The sequence below is a fragment of the Silurus aristotelis genome (assembly GCF_946808225.1).
Source record: "Silurus aristotelis genome assembly, chromosome: 8".
Classification (NCBI taxonomy): domain Eukaryota; kingdom Metazoa; phylum Chordata; class Actinopteri; order Siluriformes; family Siluridae; genus Silurus; species Silurus aristotelis.
This window is the reverse complement of record NC_139581.1, coordinates 13,039,127-13,059,998: the sequence shown is the minus strand read 5'-3', so window position 1 is coordinate 13,059,998 and position 20,872 is coordinate 13,039,127. Positions and strand designations below refer to the sequence as shown.

The 20,872-nt window shown below is 31.5% G+C and overlaps 5 protein-coding genes across 5 annotated transcripts; all 5 read left to right on the top strand.

Moving 5' to 3' along the window:
- Positions 1–1,013: 1,013 nt before the first annotated feature.
- On the top strand, positions 1,014–1,952 carry LOC310730575 (olfactory receptor 51L1-like; the record flags this gene model as incomplete). Its single annotated transcript, XM_083549591.1, has 1 exon — positions 1,014–1,952. One exon carries the CDS (start codon positions 1,014–1,016, stop codon positions 1,950–1,952), a length of 939 nt encoding a protein of 312 aa, XP_083405717.1.
- A 3,025-nt stretch (positions 1,953–4,977) lies between these two features.
- On the top strand, positions 4,978–7,776 carry LOC310730574 (olfactory receptor 52D1-like; the record flags this gene model as incomplete). The annotated part of the gene is made up of 2 exons (XM_083549590.1): positions 4,978–5,868; positions 7,723–7,776. The coding sequence occupies 2 exons, from the start codon at positions 4,978–4,980 to the stop codon at positions 7,774–7,776; spliced, it is 945 nt and encodes a 314-aa protein (XP_083405716.1).
- Positions 7,777–9,051: 1,275 nt separating this feature from the next.
- LOC310730573 (olfactory receptor 52D1-like) lies at positions 9,052–9,981 on the top strand (the record flags this gene model as incomplete). Its single annotated transcript, XM_083549589.1, has 1 exon — positions 9,052–9,981. One exon carries the CDS (start codon positions 9,052–9,054, stop codon positions 9,979–9,981), a length of 930 nt encoding a protein of 309 aa, XP_083405715.1.
- A 1,332-nt stretch (positions 9,982–11,313) lies between these two features.
- On the top strand, positions 11,314–13,477 carry LOC310730572 (olfactory receptor 1D2-like; the record flags this gene model as incomplete). The annotated part of the gene is made up of 2 exons (XM_083549588.1): positions 11,314–11,391; positions 12,533–13,477. The coding sequence occupies 2 exons, from the start codon at positions 11,314–11,316 to the stop codon at positions 13,475–13,477; spliced, it is 1,023 nt and encodes a 340-aa protein (XP_083405714.1).
- A 2,807-nt stretch (positions 13,478–16,284) lies between these two features.
- Positions 16,285–17,223, top strand: LOC310730570 (olfactory receptor 5M5-like; the record flags this gene model as incomplete). The annotated part of the gene is made up of 1 exon (XM_083549586.1): positions 16,285–17,223. One exon carries the CDS (start codon positions 16,285–16,287, stop codon positions 17,221–17,223), a length of 939 nt encoding a protein of 312 aa, XP_083405712.1.
- Between the last annotated feature and the right edge of the window lie 3,649 nt (positions 17,224–20,872).

The following is a 20,872-nucleotide window of genomic DNA, read 5'->3' as shown; positions in this document are numbered from 1 at the left end:
AATGTGTGGTGTAAGTTCAGTACATACTTCAATTAACATGTCCCTATAATTAAATATGGTGGCAGTGGCATCTTTCCCTGGGGATGTTTTTTCTCACCAGAACCACAAACTACATAAAATAAAACTTGCGCCCACAAACATGGGCTAAAATAATGTTTAAATTTTAAAAATGCTCAATGTTTTACAGTGGACATGTCAAATTCCAGTTCAGGAATCTCACTGAGAATTTGTATGACTATTTGTAAAATGCATACACCATCTACCGAAACCTGGAGCAAATACATATATCAGGAATAGCATGACAATTACTCCACAACAATGCGCAAAGCTGATAAGAACTTCCCACCCTGTTTTATGGAGCAATATGTTTTCAGCTTGTTTCTAGCTTATTTTATAAAAAAAAATATATGCTGACAAAGAATGCATTTTGACTCTTGCATTTTGAATTTACTTGGAGAGCATATTTATTACAATAAAATCGTTACAATAATGTAATGTATCGTGACATATTCTTTATTTGAATAGCTTACCTGTTAAACATATTTAGAACTACAACAGAAGGAAAAAATCATAATACACCCTAATAGGTTGATGTATGTTTTTAAGTTGCATGTAGCCTTTTTCACATCATATTCTAACAGCTAATTAGGAACTGCTAATCATCAAATTACTTATGTTAACTCCAAGGGAAATCCTTAGTGACAGGTCATATACTATATAAGCTTAGGCAAGTGTTAAATGTTTACATATTCACATTGAATCTTATTTTGTGAATGTCAATGCAGTTTATTGTAAAAAGGTACAGTAAGCTTTTACGTTTAATAATGATTTTTTTCCCCTTAATAAGCGTGCATGTTTAAATCTGATGTTTTATTATCATTTATTTAAAATGTTTTGGCTTAAGTTATAGAAATCACATGTTTGTTTCTACAAATGTTTTATCTAATGTTAAATTATTTTCTGCTTCTTCTTCATTTCAGTTCAAGACAGTAACATCAAAGTTTTTAAGTGTAATGGCAAACGATACTCTTCTTTTTTTTTCCATGTTTGAAAACATGGGCTACTTTCGATACATTTATTTCATTTTAGGATCTCTGCTATATGGTACTATTTTATTCTTTAATGCCATCATAATTTTTGTAATATTTATGGAATCTGGATTGCACCAGCCTATGTACATTTTGATAGCGTGTTTATCAGTTAATTCTCTGTACGGCACTGCTGGCTTCTTTCCAAGATTACTAACTGATTTGTTATTATATTCTCACTCAATCACTCGTTCTGGATGTCATATACAAACATTTGTCATCTATACCTATGCATCATATGAATTTACTATCTTAACATTAATGGCATATGACAGATATGTTGCTATAAGTAAGCCATTGCAATACCACAGCATCATGACACCCAAAGTGCTTTTTGTTATGGTAGCAGTTTCTGTGATTTATCCAATGTTTTCTGTTGGTCTTGGGATAATTGTCACTGCTAGGCTAAGATTATGTGGTAATGACTTAAAAAAACTGTATTGTAATAACTGGATAATTGCAAAGCTCTCTTGTGAAAATGCTGCTTTCGAAAACATTTATGGTTTCATTGTGCTAGTAACGACAGTTTTAATACCATTTAGTTTTATTTTGTATTCTTATATTAAAATTCTTATGATTTGTCAGAAATCTTCAAAAGAGTTAAAGAGCAAAGCTTATCATACTTGCCTTCCTCATTTAGTGAGTTTTGTTAACTACTCAATTACCATCTTCTGTGAAATGAGCTTTACCCGTTTTGAAAATTTACCTCCAGTAATAGCTATCATTCTGTCATTAGAGTTTTTGATTATACCCCCTGTCCTAAACCCTGTTGTTTATGGTCTTAATTTTCCTGATATTCGCAGAAAAATTCAACATCATTTAAAAGTATCAAAAAAATTAGCTGCTTCTCAACATGGAAGCTAAACCATTTGTCCTGCTATTATGCAGTGAATGTACCATGGTTTGTTTAAATAAGGAAATATTTGTAGTCCTAAATAAATACACTATTATCAGTGAATAAAGTAAATTTTTTACATTCTTGGTTCAGATAAAGTTGTATTTAAATTAATACAAATGTTTGACAATGTCATATTATCAGAATGAACGAGTGTTAGCATGTTTGTGAATGGTGGTATCCATAATGGAATTTTATGGGCTTTCATATGATTTAATTGACCCTTTATGGTTTGATGTGTGAAGACATGATTTGTTAAATAAAAAAAGACAAGTAACCAATAAAACAAAAAATTACTGCATGGTTTAAATGTAAAAAAAATTATCAAATATTTGAATAAATTGAATAAAACTTGATTTCAACAACTGACAAAATCTGAATTGTTTTTAAGAACAATCTCTATCTGTAATCTTAAATTTTTTTGCTGTTTGCAATTAAATAGAAGCTCTGATAAGCATATATCTTTTATTTTCAATATATTTATAATTTAACATGTAAAACATATATAATGTTTGGTAACAAAGTATGGGGAAAGACATGCATTAATTAATCTGAAGATGCATTTGTATTTAAAAGCAACAGTTCAGTAAATGAGGAAAAATGTGATCCATGTAAGATGACTGTAATACAACTGATTGCATTAATAAGAAAAGATACTCATAATGGATAGATCAGCCCATCAAAATACATGACACAAAAAATTATTTCTCTCTTTTCTCCAACCAGTCTTTTTTAAGATAGCACACAGACTAACTGAGACCCTGGATGACAACCAATGCTAATTTTTTGGGCGTTGGCTCGCTGAAATTTTGCCAAAGTGTGTTTGAAGAATTCTGCTCAGCCTTGCAGTCCTGCTGAGGACATTAATTTGTTTCCCCACAATGTGGAGAACGCTTGGCCTTTTGCTGAGCATACACTGGTTCTGGATTCCATTTTAATTCCATTCATAAAAAAATGCAATGATTTTTAAATGAAACCCATATTTTATTCACATGAAAAATAAAAAATTTTACACTACTAACACTTTAATCTCTGGACTGGCATAGCACAGTGCACTTTATATTTTATACCACACCATACTGCACACAGACACTTTACACCACACCATACCACACACAGACACTTTACACCACACCATACCTCACATGGACACTTTATGGACACTTTACACCACACCACACCGCACACGGACACTTTATGGACAATCAAAAACCACCATTAAATTGTTTACTGTTGTTTTACTGTGGTTTAAGGTTTTACTGCTTACTGCCATAAGCATTTTTTGTATACACATCTCATATATATCCTTATATATTCTTATATTTTATATAGTTTTTATACTTTATTTATGCCTTCTTTTTCTTTGTTTTATTTTTCACCCCATTCTATTTCCTCATGCCGGACCGTCGTAAAAAGCATTTCACTGCGTGTCGTACCCTGGATGTGTGTGTATGTGACAAATAAAATTTGATTTGATTTGATTTTGATATGATATATCAAATGATTACAATAAAAAATTGTACCATTACAAAAAGAAAAAGTAATTTTTAACTTGGGACAGGCCCAGGTTTACAACATACAACATCTTTAAACAACCGTCAGGGAACTGAGGAAACCAGTTGCTGGAGTTTGGGGAGTCAATGTTGCCTAATATAGGATTCTAGCTGCTCAACAGTCCTGGGTCTTGGCAATAGTATAGGATGCCATTAGAGATGCAGGCTTTTGAGCTGAGCTTATAACAAGTCAAAAGGTCCCTCTACTCTTTAATCCATCGGACGTGGGGACCATTCTTGACAAAAAGAATGTCAAATTTTGATTTGCATGACCACAAAACAATTTGCCACATACCATTTTATATCAGCTTCTGGATCATGATCATATATGGCTTCTTCTTTGCATGATAGAGTATTAACTTGCATTTTCGGATGGCACAGCACACTGTGTTCACAGACAGTGATGTGGAAGTATTTCTGAGCCTATGCAGTGATTTCCATCACAGCTTCATGCCTGTTTTTAATGCACTGTCATCTAAGGGCTCGAAGATCATGAGCATCCAACATAGGGTTTTGGCCTTTTCCCTTGCTCAAAGAAATTTCCTCAGATTCTCTGAAATTTCTGATGATATTTTGCACTGTAGATGATGATATTTTTTTCAAAATCCCTGCAATTATGTTGAGAACCATTATTTTGAAATTGATTGTCAATTTGAAGATGTAGCTTTTCACAGCTTGGTGAACTTCTGCCCATCTCTCTTCTGAAAGACTCTGTTCTCAAAGATGCTCTTTTTATACCAAATCATGTTAGTTATACCAAATCATGTTAGTTAGACCCATTGCCAATTAACCTAATTAGTTGCAAAACGTCCTTTCAGCTCTTCATTGTTAGTCCCACTTTTTTTTTAGATGTGTTGCTGACATCAATTTCAAAATTACCTTTTGTTTCTTAAGATTGGTACATTTTCTCAGTTAAAACATTTGATTTGTTTTCAATGTTATATTGTGAATAAATTATGGGTTTAAAATATATCGTATTTATAAAGTTCTTTAAAAGATTGTTGAAAAGCTGCCTTGCCCATTAATAGTCTTTAGTAGTGTTGGCACCAAAAAATCTTGCTGAATGCACTATTTATGGGCAAGGCAGCTTTTTAAATTTATTTATAAAATTTTGTACAATGCTCAGGTTCATGCCGGTTATCAATGATTCTCAAAGGTACAGTAGCTTGGAAACAACACAGAAGCATTAGACATCTGAACTCTAAGACATAGAGCAAACCCATTACATATAAAGCCACACCTTTGCAAAAACTTCATAGATCGGAATTACTGTTCACATACAGCAAAAATGACTGTGGCCTAGAGACAAAGAGGCAAAGGGACTTTGACAGGTATAAACATTTGCAGCATCTGTGTATGAATGATTAATCTTTGAATAAACTTATTAAAATTATTCCTTTACAGATTCTAGCACATAGGAAGGTGGTGACAACTATTCACAATGGAAAATATTTCAACCATTTTAATGTTCACTCTCTCTGGTTTAGATGGAACCATAGAATACAGTTATCTGTTTTTTTCGTTGACAGTATTGGCTTATAATTTTATCTTACTGTGTAATATCACCATCATTTTCTGTATTGCTTCAAATAGGCAGCTTCATGAGCCTATGTACATATTTTTGTGTAATTTATGTGTAAATGCTCTCTATGGCACCTCTGGATTCTACCCTAAATTAATGTATGATTTGCTCTCCCATATTCACAGTATTTCTTATACAGGATGTCTGATTCAAATATTTGTTATTTATTCATCTGTTTTATGTGACTATTCAACTTTAACAGTCATGGCATATGACAGGTATGTGGCAATTTGTAGACCACTTAAATACCACTCAGAAATGACAAACCACAAAATTATAAAATGTATACTTTTTTGTTGGCTCGCACCATTTTCTTCCATGGGTATTTTAATCTTGCTAACCTCAAGACTAACTTTATGTGGCGCAAATATTGAAAAGCTATATTGTGAAAATTGGGCAGTTGTTAAACTAGCATGTTCCTCTACAACAGTAAATAATGTAATTGGATACATAATTATACTTGTGTATTTTGGACATGCACTGTTGATTGTTTGCTCATATATTCAATTGATTGAAAAATGTAAAAAGTCACCAGAGGGCAAGCACAAATTCATGCAGACTTGTATGCCACACCTGCTGGCATTGATTAATGTTACTATTGCCTTGTTATTTGATGTTCTTTACAGTCGATATGGTTCAACTTCTTTTCCACAGGCTTTGAGAAATTTTTTTGCAGTGGATTTTCTTTTTATGCCCCCTATTTTAAATCCCATTATTTATGGATTAAAACTGACTAAAATACGTAAACAGGTTATGGGAATACTATTCAGTCATTGTTGTTCTCAAAACATAATAAGGTAATGTTTTATGAAAAATAATAATAGTTTTTTTTTATTTTTATTATTATTATTATTATTATTTAACACTCATTAGTAAATACATCCAGTAAATTCATAACTGTAAGGATTAAAGGGCTCATATATGTAAAGTAAGAACATATTTAGAGATTAGAATTGAGTGAATAAAAACATGCAAAGTTTTGTTTTCTCTTCTTATTTTTTTACCTAGTTTTTTCTAATTTACAGATTACATTTATTGTTTGCATAGTAGCATACAGATAAAGGTATCCATGAACTCTCTAATAGAGAGCATAAAGCAACAAAATATAGGCACAGTTTCGAAATTAAGAAAATTGTTGTGTGAAAACATGAAAAATTAATTACAAAGTCAAATCAGGGCACTTAACTGATATTTAATAGCATCATAAGTGTCATAACAAATAGCTAAAAGTGGTGTTTGAAGGAAAAATAGTAATCCAATAATTACACTATCCAATAAATATACACTATATTGCCAAAAGTATTGGGTCACCTGGTAATAAGTATGGTATGTGATTTTTGAGCAAAGCATTACACATTTAGTCCCAGTTGCTTTTATAATTCCATCCACTCTTCTGGGAAGCTGTTCCACTAGATTTTGGAGTGTGCTTATTGATATATTTGTGTTCATCAGCCACAAGGGTATTACGAAAGGCAGGTACTGATGTAGGTGAGGAGGCCTGGGGTGCACAAAGCATGTAAATTATATCTTCAAGGAGCTTTGCCATGCTGGAACAGGTTTGGGTTTCCAAGTTCAAGTGAACGCAAAATTTTATTATTACAATTGAGTGCCTCCAGCTTTGTGGTAACAGTTTAAAAAAGAACCAAATATAGCAGGAAAGGTCAGGTGACCCAATACTTTTGCCAATATATTGTATACAATCTATGAGTAAATTGTACCTATAATTATCAGTTTAATCCTACATTGTCATAACATTTGCATTTGTTACATTTTGGTAAACTTGAAGGTTGTTGTAAATTTTCGACCAAGTTTAGAAATTAAAAGTTCTAATAAAATGAATACTTGTGTCAGAATGTCAGTAGTGTGGAGGGCATTGCTACTAGTCAAGTCAAGTCAAGAGGCTTTTATAGTCATTTCTAGTGTATATAAACAGAACAAAACATATGCAATGACATGAGATCTTATTATGTAGCCGGTATCAAATAACAGGCAGGCAAAAACAAACAAGAACATTCCACTATCAAATACACATGCATGGGTCTAAACAAAGAAACTTAGATTTTTATCATGTATTTTAACTTAATGAGTTTTAAACTTCTGCATGATGCACGATACCATTTTTCAAAAAAGTATAACAACAATGGTAAATTGTGTAACAAATTACATGGCATGAACAAAACAGGAAAACAGCATTCATAGCATTTTAAACCATGCTGCATGACAAAAGAGGAATCAGTGACCTTCCGAGGACTTTTTTATTTTTTTTATTATTATTTTTTTTTTACAATTTTCAAATTCTCTGTCTGTGGAAATCTTTTAACTGGTTTTGTAAAATTAGATGTAGGTCTAAATACTGTATTGCAGATAATTAGTAAGAATTATTTTACTTGTTGCGAATAGTGAAAGTCAAGACAAAAACATTAGAAAAACTGACTTTTCCAAACATATGTGGTTGCAAAAAATTTTCACAACAAATTGTTTCACCAAAGATTTTCCAAACATATGTGGTTGCAAAAAATGTTCTCAACAAATGCAGAAAGTGAGCTCCATGAAAATGTGATTTACATGGACTGAATGGATCTATTTTATGTTTGTGTCTAACAGAGTTTTTGCAGTCAGTCAGCATGTCCTACGAGCTCTTATGCTCCGGAGGATTAAAGCAATGCTGTATATATATATATATATATATATATATATATATATATATATATACATATATATATATATATATATATATATATATATATATATATATATATATATACAAGAAAACTTTAAGAAAACTTTTGCTTTGTGATTTGGTGCATTATCATGCTACAATATTGGTGAATTGTGGCTATTTTGTTGTATGGGAGACTTTAGGGGGTGATGGGAGGCACATAATTTGCTTATTAAATTGTTGTTATGAATTGCTTATTATATTTTAAACTTCCAGAAAGATAATGCACCACAACACAAAGTTGTGGAGATTTAGACAAACAGGAAAGTTAACCTGAATTGTGTGATGCAATTATGGCAACTTGGACATTTTCCAACATCTTGTGGAATAAAGTACTTGCCATAAAGTATTGATGTGGTTTTGAGGGCAAAGGGAGGCCCTACCCAATATTAGTATAGTATTCTATATTAAATTGTAAGGTGAGTGGAGCAAATATTATTTTTACACAAAACAGCATATTAGTAATATATTAAGCAACATTAATTGATATATTAAACTTTACTTTGTACTTATGCACAACACAATATTGTGAACAATCGCTATGTGGACACAGATGATCTGCTATGTGGAGTACACCAATAGGCTATTTGCTGCAGTTTTCCTATCTTTGATACACAGACTGGCTAAATATTCTGTTTTTCAAGTAGAAGTTGTCTAAAGGGACCTGGACATAATTAATAGTAATGATGCATTGCAATTGTGCTTATAAACAGATGCACTATGCATAGTGAAGGACAAAAGATGGTATGACACAAAAGATGGTATGACAATTATTTACTAATTTACTATTTAAAATATTAAAATATATTTTGACAGATAAATCTACCTAATATTTACTAATGTTAAGAGTTTAAAACCTGAAACCAACCTGACAACACTTTTTCGTAATATTTTCTGAATAATAGTTTAACATTCAATTAAATAATGTATGTTTAGTGTAATTTCTAGAAAGTTATATGCAAAACATTGTGCTATTATTAACTGATTATTACAATATAAATGCACAGAAGAGTCAAGATTATAAAAGCATTACAAATTTTAATAGTTGTTCACTCTTTTTGCTTTGCAATTGTATGCCTCCTTACCTGCTGACTGCCTAACAGGAAAGAGGAAATGATGCTTCAAGGTTTAAAACCAGTTGTGCAGCATCTGCCTAATCTTTAATATAATAAAATTTTATTTATCTTTAATATAATATTTTATTTTCATTACAGATGGAGAATGTTTCCAATATTTTAGTGTTTACTCTCTCTGGATTAAATATGACAATGGAAGAAAGATATGTGATTTTTTGTTTGACTGCATTGCTTTATCAGTTTATATTATTGTGTAACATTACTATTATTTTTTGCATTGCCTCAGATAAGCAACTTCATGAGCCTATGTACATATTTTTGTGCAGTTTATGCATAAATACATTGTATGGTACTTCTGGCTTCTACCCTAAATTTATGTATGATCTATTGGCCCCATTTCACATTATTTCATATGCAGGGTGTCTTACTCAGGTTTTTGTAATTTATTCATCTGCTTTGTGTGATTATTCAACTTTAACAGTAATGGCATATGACAGATATGTTGCAATATGTAAACCATTAGAATACCATTTAGAAATGACAAATCAAAAAATTGTAAAATGCATAATATTTTGTTGGATTCCACCATTTATTTGCATGTCTGTTGTAGTATCATTAGCTTCAAGACTAACCTTATGTGGCTCAACTATCGAAAAGCTTTACTGTGAAACCTGGGCAGTTGCTAAACTGGCCTGTTCCACTACAACAGTAAATAATGTATTTGGATACATAGTTATATTAACATATTTTGGGCATGCAATTCTGATTGCATTCTCATATATTCACTTGATTAAAAATTGCAGGAATTCAAAAGAGAGCAAACATAAATTCATGCAGACTTGTGTTCCACACTTAGTGGCACTGTTTAATATCACTATTGCATTATTGTTTGATGTTTTTTATAGTCGATATGGTTCAAATTCAATTCCTCAAGCACTGCGAAATTTCATGGCACTGGATATTCTCTTTATACCTCCTATTTTAAATCCCCTAATTTATGGATTTAAACTGACTAAAATACGCAAGCATGTAATGCACTTGTTTCTCAGACACAGCTGTCTAAACTGAAAATAGTTTGTGTTGTCATGAAATATTTTATCTTCTTTTGTTGTTTCTTTTTCCAATTAGTCTGTAATATTATGTCTGAATTCTAGGATATTTTTGACTAGACCATTCATATGAATTGATCTAATCTAAGTCTATCAGTCTGTGTCTATCACTGATTGTAATTTATGTGGATAATTTACCCCATTAATGTATTATTCAATCAATTGTATTCTTGTCTGTCAAGTTGTTTTTGGCAAAATGTTTTTCAATAAAAAATAAACAAACAAATTAATAAATGATAATAACTGGTTAATTTTACTGAATAGTGTTGGCAAAATAGGTCCTAGTCTATTAATATACCCTAGTCCAATTGTTATAAGATTTTCATTATGTACATTAAGTTGTGGCTGGATTTGCAGATGGCACATCTTCAAACAAGTGTGTAAAAAAATCATTTTTCTGTCTTTAATTATTTGCAGGATAGACGGAAGGATGAATGCATGGATTGACTTGATGTCTAAAGATATTTGAGCGAAAATTGGGTTGCTACAGCAGCAAAACATATGTATACAAGACAATGGATTTAGTATATTATTAATAAATCAAACAAAGTACACAATAAGTAAGTCTGTTCAAAAGTCATTTTGTGTTTTTTAAAAAAAGGACAGAAAAGAACAGTGGTGCTGTTGCGTATATACATACATCATGTTCTCACTGAATGAAAGCATCAGGCATTTTTGTACATCTATGTGAATCAGATTACGTTAGAAACAACATCATTTTTCAAATGCACTGGTTGTCCCCTTTCTTTTAAATTTTTGTGTTGAAAAACTGAAAGTTTAATAACTGAATAAACCACTTGTATGTGGTTGTCTGCCAAACCAACACCAGTGAGTCAGCAGAGTCTTGAGACATTTCAATGTCAGAGACATTTAATTTGTATTTAATAAGTATTTTTTTTACCTCAAATGACAGTAGAACTATTTTCTAATATTACTTCTGTTAAACTTTATTCATGAATGACAATGACCAGTTTTTTATAATCAGTTCGTTCAGACAAAAAAAAAAAAGTCTTGTTCACAAAAAGGTGTGATCTTATGAAAGCTTTCACCAACATGGTCACATGCTTTACACAGGCATGACTTAAATGAATGAAAAATCGAGTCAATACATTAAGTTGAACGAGAACAATTTGTTAAATGAAAATATTTGTTCAATACACATTGAAATAGCATCCATAGGAAGAAGTGCAATGTCCAGAAGATGATTTACCTGGGATGACCAGCAGTTCTGTTTTGATAGGGTTGAGTTTTAGTTGATCAGCACTCATCCATGAAGATATGTCAGCCAAGCATGCCGAAATCCGAGCAAAATCTGTGGTATCTAAGGGAGGGAAAGAAAGATGAATTGAGTTTAATCAGCATAGCAGTGGTAAGAAAACCCATGTGAGGATATGACTTCACAAATATAGTGGGTATAGAGGGAGAAAAGGAGGGGACCAAGTACCGAGCCTTGTGGGAAACCAGTGGAGAGTCTGCGTGGGGCAGATGTGGACCCCCTCCATGTAACCTGGTATGAGCGACATTACAGGTCGGAAGCAAACCATTCCCATGCAGCTCCACAGATACCGAGGCTCCTGAAAGGAGACAAGAGAGTCAGGCATACAAATGCTGTTCATAGACTTTAGTTCAGCATTTAACACAATCATCCCTCAGCACCTGGGGCTGAACACCTTTCCTACAATTACTGCAAATCTTCAACAGGCTAATTTGTTAACAATTTAACAATGTACACAAACACTTGCTTAAGGACAAAGACACAATTCAAAACACAGGATACAGAATTCATACATGATTAGGCAAAGAAGCAATAGAAGCTAAATAAATAAATAAATAAATAAATAAATAAATAAATAAATAAATAAATAAATAAATAAAAACAAAATGTAAACCCAGATTTTGTCTGTTTACAAGGTTCTTTCTTAACAACAAATATAGTAAAATATTTTGTTAAAAGGACCATTTCTCTGGGAGAACTAATGCATGCATTGTTCAGGCAGTAATATTGTCCAAATATAAATTCAATTACCACAATTGTGAAAGCATTTTGCAAGTAAGACTTGAATCAGTTATGATGCTTGATTTTAGAGAAAGAAAATGTAAGGATAAATCTGTTTGTGAAAAGCTAAATTTATTTGTGGATTTAAAATGAATCATAAATAGTAACAGTAAACATCATCTTTTGTGTTAATGATTAAATAATGGTTTTCACTTGGGGGAGGTCTTAAGAGAATTGTCAGTAAGGATGATGTCAAGACTGCATATAAAACAATTTAATCATCTCTGCATTCGAACAAACACAACGACACAAGATGGTATGGCATAATTACTTATTATTTTGCCATCTATTATACTATTTATCATTAAGTAAATCTAAGAACAAATGCATGCTTTATGTAATAAATTTAAATATAAAAACACTATTATTATTATTATGTAGGCAAACAGATAACCAATAAGTGCAACATATTGCTGTAATCATCAATTGAAACAAATGACTTTTTCTATTATAGACTCAATCAAGAGTGGATAATGCTTCCAACATCTTAGTTTTCTCCCTGTCTGGATTAAATGTTACGATGGAAAATAGATATGTTTTATTTTCAGTTACCACACTGATTTATCATGTTATTTTGTTGTGCAACATTACTGTTATTTTATGCATTGTCTTAGATAGGCAGCTCCATGAGCCTATGTACATATTTTTGTGTAATTTGTGTATCAATGCACTTTATGGCACAACAGGCTTTTACCCTAAATTCATGTATGACTTACTGACCCAGTTTCATGAAATTTCATATGTTAGTTGTCTGATTCAGGTATTTGTTATTTATTCATCTGTTTTATGTGATATATCAACTCTGACAGTAATGGCATATGACAGGTATTTGGCCATATGTAAACCACTAGAATACCACTCCGAAATGAACAACCAAACGGTTGTAAAATGTATAATTTTTTGTTGGTTTCCCCCAATTATTTTAATGGCAATTGTAGTGTTGTTAACATCAAGACTAACCCTATGTGGCTCAAATATTGAAAAATTATACTGTGAAACATGGGCTGTTGTTAAACTGGCCTGTTCCTCTACAACATTAAACAATGTGATTGGATATATAGTTATTATTATTTATTTTGGACATGCAGTACTGATTGTTTATTCATACGTTCACTTGATTAGGAACTGCACACAGTCAAAGGAGGGAAAATCTAGATTTATGCAAACTTGTGTACCACATCTACTTGCTCTGTTTAATATTGCTATTGCTTTGTTGTTTGATGTGTTTTACAGTCGATATGGTTACACATCTTTTCCTCAGAGTTTGCGAAATTTCATGGCATTGGATTTCCTTTTTATACCCCCTGTTTTAAATCCTCTTATTTATGGACTAAAATTGACCAAAATAAGGAAGAAAGTGGTAAGGATAATCTTCAGATTCAACATTGCTATTGCATAAAATAGAAATGTTTTGACTGTTATTGCATAGTGTTTTCATCAAACAAATGCAAAAGATTTATTGTAATCTTTTAACAAGCACACTGTGAAGACAAAAAGTCTACTGATTACATTAGATTTTTTTTTTTTTTTTCTTTTATTCACCATATATGTAAGTAATTATGTATATCTAGCAGACAGTTGAGCTGCAGTAGAAGTATCTATTTGGGACAAAAGACAGGTACAGAAATACATGTTTACTGCTGAAATTACTAATTTTATCATTTTGATTGTACTATTCCCTGTGCTCATAAAATTACAATAAAATATTTGTCAATATTTTGTATCCCACAAACAAACCAGACAGGACAAGACTTTAAAATACACTCTCTATTTCAAAAAGGACAAGCAAATACAATACATTTAAATTATGCTGCATATCTTTCTCACAATTACAGAAAAGAAATGGACCAACATCAGATATCAATTGCTTTCTCAACCATGGTTCCATTTATGAGCTTGTTAGCAGGCACTTGATGGGTTATATCAGTTGTTGCAGACAAACAGAATAACAATATATATATGTATATATACATATATATATATATATATATATATATATATATATATATATATATATATATATATATATATATATATATATATATTTTTTTTTTTTTTTTTTTTTTTTTTTGTCACAGTAGTAAACAATGGCCACAAGTATAGTTTTTATGGTGCCTTTATAGAGTGGGAAAAGTCTTCCTCCCACTCCATAAATAACAGTATTTGTGTTAGGAGTAATGTGAGGGTAATAAATCATAGCAGAAGGTTAATTTTGTCTATCCCTTCGATCTATCCCTTAAACTGTTTGTCACTGTCTTTTGAGGCACACAGCCTATTTTATGGCTGGGTTCAGAATTTAAAAAGGTAAGTCGTGGTCTTAAAATATTACTTGTATTCTTATGTATTTCACATAAGTCTGTTTTGTACTGATAATGTTTTCATATTGCTGTTATTAAAATGAAGGTGATTCTAGATAGCAATGCATGCCCAAACCTTATCATCATCACCATGACATGACACTATCATCCCCATGCTTCAAAGCTGAGATAATATGTTTTGGACCATTAGTAAACTTTTTTATTCTCCACACTTTGGCCTTTCCATTTCTTTGAAATAGTTTAATCTTTATTCCAGAAATTTATTTCAGCAACTCTTCTCTGTACATTTTTTGAGAATGTCAATCTGGCATTATGATTGTTACTGCTTATAAGTTTTCTGAAGAGTTTGCAACCATATTTCTGTTTTCTAAAGCTTATTTGCTCAGGGGGATCTTGATACCTTTATCCATGCATTGTGGGGCTGTTGCTAGTTTATTAGGCCAGTGGTTTGCATCTTATTGGAAACTTCTAAGTTGGCATTTCCTTTTTAAAAGCAAGTGAGGGTTAAACTGAAATGTAAAACCAAGATATATTTCAATCCAACAGGACACACCTGGGTATCAAGAAACATTTATCAGTCATGCATTGCAATATTTTTCATTAGCCTAAAAATGCAATTGTCTAATACAAAATGCATGTTAACTGTCTTTATCTACATAAAAATGCAAGGAAATAAACGGTAGCAATTTCTATAGGTAATGTATCATATGGCTTTTACAGCAAGAAAGGTTATTATACACATAAACTCAATCTCAGTCATTTGGACCTTCACGGCAGCCATGCAAGCCCAATCCATGACATTACCTCAAACATGCTTTAATACAAACAATTAATACAAACTTACAATGACACATCTTCCTCTTTACATCTACTTGGTTTCATCCAAATGATTAAGCCAAGGTTTACAAAGAGCTAACAATGCATGCATTGTATCCCAATTGTTGAAAGAGTTTGATTAGAAGAGTGGTATAAAACAATTTCCAAAACATTTGGTGAACTATAAAATACAGAAAAGGCCAGCATCAATAAATAGAGAAAACAAAGCATCACAGTGATCCAATAACAAGAGGTTCCTTTAAAATATATAGAGGGACAAGATTAAAATTACCAAGAATGCTACATAGAGACCTATTAAAACATTAAAAACCTGCAAGAATATCTGACAAATACTAATTTCTCTCTGTATGTGACAACAATGTAATTTTTTTATATATGCACTTGAGATAGGGTGGCTATTGGTAAGGTGTTTCTCACGAAATAATAAAAAGCTAAAATAAATTACCCCAGACCATGTGGCAAACCAATAAAGAAAATTACTAGATTAAAAATAGTATTTGCATATATTATATTTCTATTTGAACTCTAGATTTAAACATAATTATTAGCTACCATTCTGTGGTATATGATGAAAATCCTTAATCTAAAATATCCAAATCAGTCCACATGTTGGTTCATCACACTGTTTTAAATGCAGTAACTAAAAGGCATTAATTTATTTGTGTATTCATCACCAGGATTACTTGCAAAGATGCCAAAACAAAGAATAAAACAAAAGTGGCTCCCAATCGAATCACTCCTAGCCAACTCTGCCTCCTGGGAGAGTTTCTCCATCTGTTCAATGGTAAACACCTCACTGAAAAAATAACTATATATATAAGCTTAATGGAATGGTACTCCAAAGTATCAGACAGTCAGAGACTCTAAGTAAAGGATAAACAAAATAACTTCAGTTATCAGACTGTAAAACCTTTAAACCTTGCAAAAGCTTTTGCAAAAGAGATTATAAACCATACAGAGGATTTTTTTTATTATTCTGGAGAACTATGCTTATAGGACTTTTCAGAAGCTTATTGTCAGTTCTTGTCTTCATATTTTCAGAAAAGAAGTGATGGAAAATTCCTCAGGAGAGCTCATGTATGTGCTTCATGGATTAAATGACACAAGGACAAACAAACATATTTACTTTGCAGTTGGTGCAATTGTTTATAGTATGACTCTGTTTATAAATTTGACACTAACTATTACAGTCTTCCTTGACAAATCACTTCATGAACCTATGTATATATTTATATGTAATTTATTCATTAATGGAATACTTGGAGCTTCTGCTTTCTATCCAAAGATCCTTGCTGACCTTTTAGCAGAATATCATGTTATCTCATATGCAGGATGCCTTTCACAAACTTATATTATTTATTCTTATGTTTTCTGTGAATACACATGTTTAACAGTCATGTCATATGACAGATACATATCAATTTGTAAGCCTTTGGAGTATCATTCCATTATGACACTTCAGAAAGTTTTAAAATTATTAGTTTTAATCTGGCTCTGCTCCATACTAGAGTCCTCCATAGGGCTGGTGTTCACTGCACAACTCCGCTTATGTGGTAATGTCATTGACAAGATTTATTGTACTAACTGGGAAGTTGTCAAGCTGTCTTGCACAGATGTGACCGTCAACAACGTGTATGCACATGTTTTGATAGTATTTCATGTATCTCAAGCTTTGTTCATCATTGTGTCATATTTTTGCATTATCAGAGCTGCTTTAAAGTCCAAGACACAGTGGGCAAAATTCATGCAGACATGCCTTCCCCATTTAATTGTACTCACAAATGTTACTATTGCTCTGCTCTTTGACTCTATGTATGCTCGTTATGGCAAAAGCCAGGGACTGCAAGCTCTGCGCAACATACTAGGTATTGAATTTCTTGTTGTCCCTCCTCTCCTAAACCCAATAATATATGGATTTAAACTAACCCAGATAAGAAAAGGTCTTGTAAAAATATACAGGCATAGATTTAAAGCTTTGCTACACAGCTGATATAGTGGCCAGGTCAAAATGGTTAAATATTTTACCCTACATTTTCTGTATATTTCTTAAAATATATTTTTTTATTTAAATATATTTATTTTGCAGTTAACTCATAAAAGTCAAACATTTTAATCGGAATATCTCCAAAAGTAAAAAAGAGAAACAATCCATTTGATTATCATCATAATCCACATTAGTTACTCTCTTCTACTCCTCTTCTGAAGTAAAAGTGATTTTAATATACCAAATTTCTAATGAATCTTCTTTTATTAATTATTCATACATTTCAATATATTATCTATACAAAATGTAAAAGCATTTTTTTTTTTGTGTTGATGATGTGATGTGGAACATAGAAGTATACACTTGTAAGCCCAGACAAGTTGAATTTACTTACAAAATTAGAAGAAACTTGTTGCCTTAAAAAAATAACGTAATGAGTAATGAAGAATTGAGTATGTTTAACTTGAATGCTAAGTTTATTTAACTTAAAATCTTTTATAATATATATTTTTATTGTCAATTTATTCCACTTAAAAAGTTAAAGTTCAATGCACTAAACACCAAGTTGATTCAACTTAAAATTGACTGTAATATCAATTGCCTTATCCAATCTCACCACTAAATATCTTAAGTTACAGTGAGTAAAATGTTATTTCTATCAAAATCAATAAATTTGAGCATTTACATTATAAAAATAAGAAAGCAAAACACTGTATATTATTGTTATTTACATTTTAAACATGAAATTTTACGTCTTGTCTTATAAACCTTTTTTTGTTTATTATTTAAACAGAGGTTTCATCATTACAGCACTTGAACTACTAGCATTTTGACTACTGTATGAGAGCCACTTGCAGCTACCAAGTTACCCCTGCTTTAATGGTGTAACAAACTTGAAACCAGAAAAGTTGTGTCATTCATGACCTAGGAAGATAGTTAACATTAAACAGCCTGAAAGTCTAGCAACATCACACCTCTGCTATTTTAAGAACTGATCTTACTGGTGCTTCACTATGTGAATTATTACAGTCAGTGTCTTACAACCACAACAGATCACATTAAAACTCTCAACCCAGTCTTAGGCCATTTCGTGATATAGTCACAAAATGTAATCTATTAATGTCCCTCTTTATTCGTGTTACTCAGCATGACTTTCCATTTAATGTATTTTAATAGCCTCTGGCACATATTTTCTTTCTGCCACTGGGCACCAAAGATGCTTTATTGCTTTTCTTATAGTAAAAAATATAATAAATATAGTAAATATATTCTCCTGGTTAATTAACAAGACTGCAGATTTGTGGTACGGCCATCGCTTCTAAATGTTGCTGTTTCTATTCTGAGAAATACCATTTTTCCATCGGTTTGGTGGGTCAAATCTAGCAGTAAATACTACAGTAGCTACAATGAGCCTTACTGACTGTCACTATGGTGAAGACACCAGCTAAAACTCCTTGAAGACCTGCCGCCGATTCTCTTTTAATGATATCCTCATCTCTTCTCAACACATAAACACAAAATTGTGCTTTATATTTCAACAATATGATGTTATGACCAGCAGTTTTAATTGTTTTTGTTGTGGATTAATGAATACAAATGTTTCAAGATGAAAGAACTCTCAACTATAAAATTCTGAACTATTAACTATAAAATCAAATTCTTTACTTTTTCGTAATCCCAATAAACAGTATCAGTAATATTTTTTTGGAATATGATTCTGCAAAGGGTTTTGGAAATAATTGTTTTGGATTGTTTTCTTTGTTTACAACACAATTTAAAAGATGGATAGAAATCCAATTAGTGAGATAGATGGACACAGAGGTTGCGAGAAATAGACAGATAGAAAAATACGGAGAGAGAGAGAGAGAGAGAGAGAGAGAGAGAGAGAGAGAGAGAGAGAGAGAGAGAGAGAGAGAGAGAGAGATAGACAGCTGCTGTTTATGTTCAGCCATTAATTTTTTTTTAGCATTAAATGTGCAGATCGAATCAGAACAAACGTCAATCCCTGAAATATGAATAATTTTACCATATGTACCTCCTTCAGTCAGAACACTGGACAGACAGACAGACAGACAGACAGACAGACAGACAGACAGACAGACAGACAGACAGACAGACAGACAGACAGACAGACAGATAGATAGATAGATAGATAGATAGATAGATAGATAGATAGATAGATAGATAGATAGATAGATAAAACTTGAGAACTTAATTGTTGACAAGTTCTGCAGATTCTGTGTTCTGTTTTTGTTTTTTTTAACTCAGAGACAAAGATTTCCATGATGGGCAGGTGCAGGAGGTGAGAGATGACCCAGGATTGAATCGGACCTATGGTGTGAAAACAGCATCTGTCTTAAATGTTATACAATGTTCATCTATCTCAGTTGTCTCTTTAAATGCATAAAGCACTCTAAAGCACTCTGATCATGCAGAAAAACACTAAATAGTGTTAACTTAAAATAAGTGTATGAGGAATGTATAAAAATGTACACTCAATTATGTAAAATCTTGTTATAGAAATAGAATGAAATTCAAAACAGCAATATTTTTTAAACAAACTAATGGTAAAATATAACTAAACACAAGGAAGAGAATTCAATAACAATTAGCAAACTATTAGTTATGTACTTTGTGTTACTAATTAAATTACTTCAAACAGGAAGAACGCTATTGCATAAAATCATACAAGCATCTAAGTGAGCTGAAGACATATATGCAACGGACACAAAAATTCACAGACAGCCTGATAAATTAGTGCCTTTACCATTTAGGGTAGAGGCATATAAAACAGACTACATTCTGTCTGTATGAGTACCTGATATGAGAGTTTTATACACAACACTTACATAGCAGATGTTTATAGTTTTTGAAATCAAATACAATTAAGTAAAGTTTATCTTTTATGTGGGCTGCAAAGATATATTTTTTGCTCTGTCTTTTAGGTATACTTTATTTTGCTCTATTTTATGTACATTATATTCTATTTTATTCTCTTTAAAAGTTACAGATTGTAAATGATGTATGAAGATGCCATTGTACAAATAAAAAATATAGCAAACAAGAAAAATGTTTACTGGATGTCATAATCAAATTCTTAGAACTCTGCATTTCATCTCTACTACCTTGCTCCAGAATGTTAAATTTTATTTTTCTTAAGCAAGTCAAAGTCTCTTGGACATTCTTTAGTCCACACTGTCTTTAATAATTGTATTAATCTTTTATTTGGACCCAAATGCAGTATGTAAAAAAAAATTGGGACTTCTAATGAACTGCCTGTAAGATGAACAGGGTCTTTGCTTAAACAGAAAATTAAAGACAATGACTGTCAGTGTAACTTCAAGATGAGGCTTAAATACAAATGCAATTTTTTGGTTTTGTAGGCATAATCCTAGTAAATTATGCCTATGTATCATCATTAAGGATTATTAATTTTATATATATATATATATATATATATATATATATATATATATATATATATATATATATATATATATATATATATATATATAATTATCATGTTAGGGTTGTCAAAATTAATTGTTAATAACTCATTGAAGCACTAATTTTATTAACGCATGATTAATGCAGTGTGCATTTCTGTTCAACCATTTTTATTAAAAATACAAAACCTTAAATGCAACACACATTA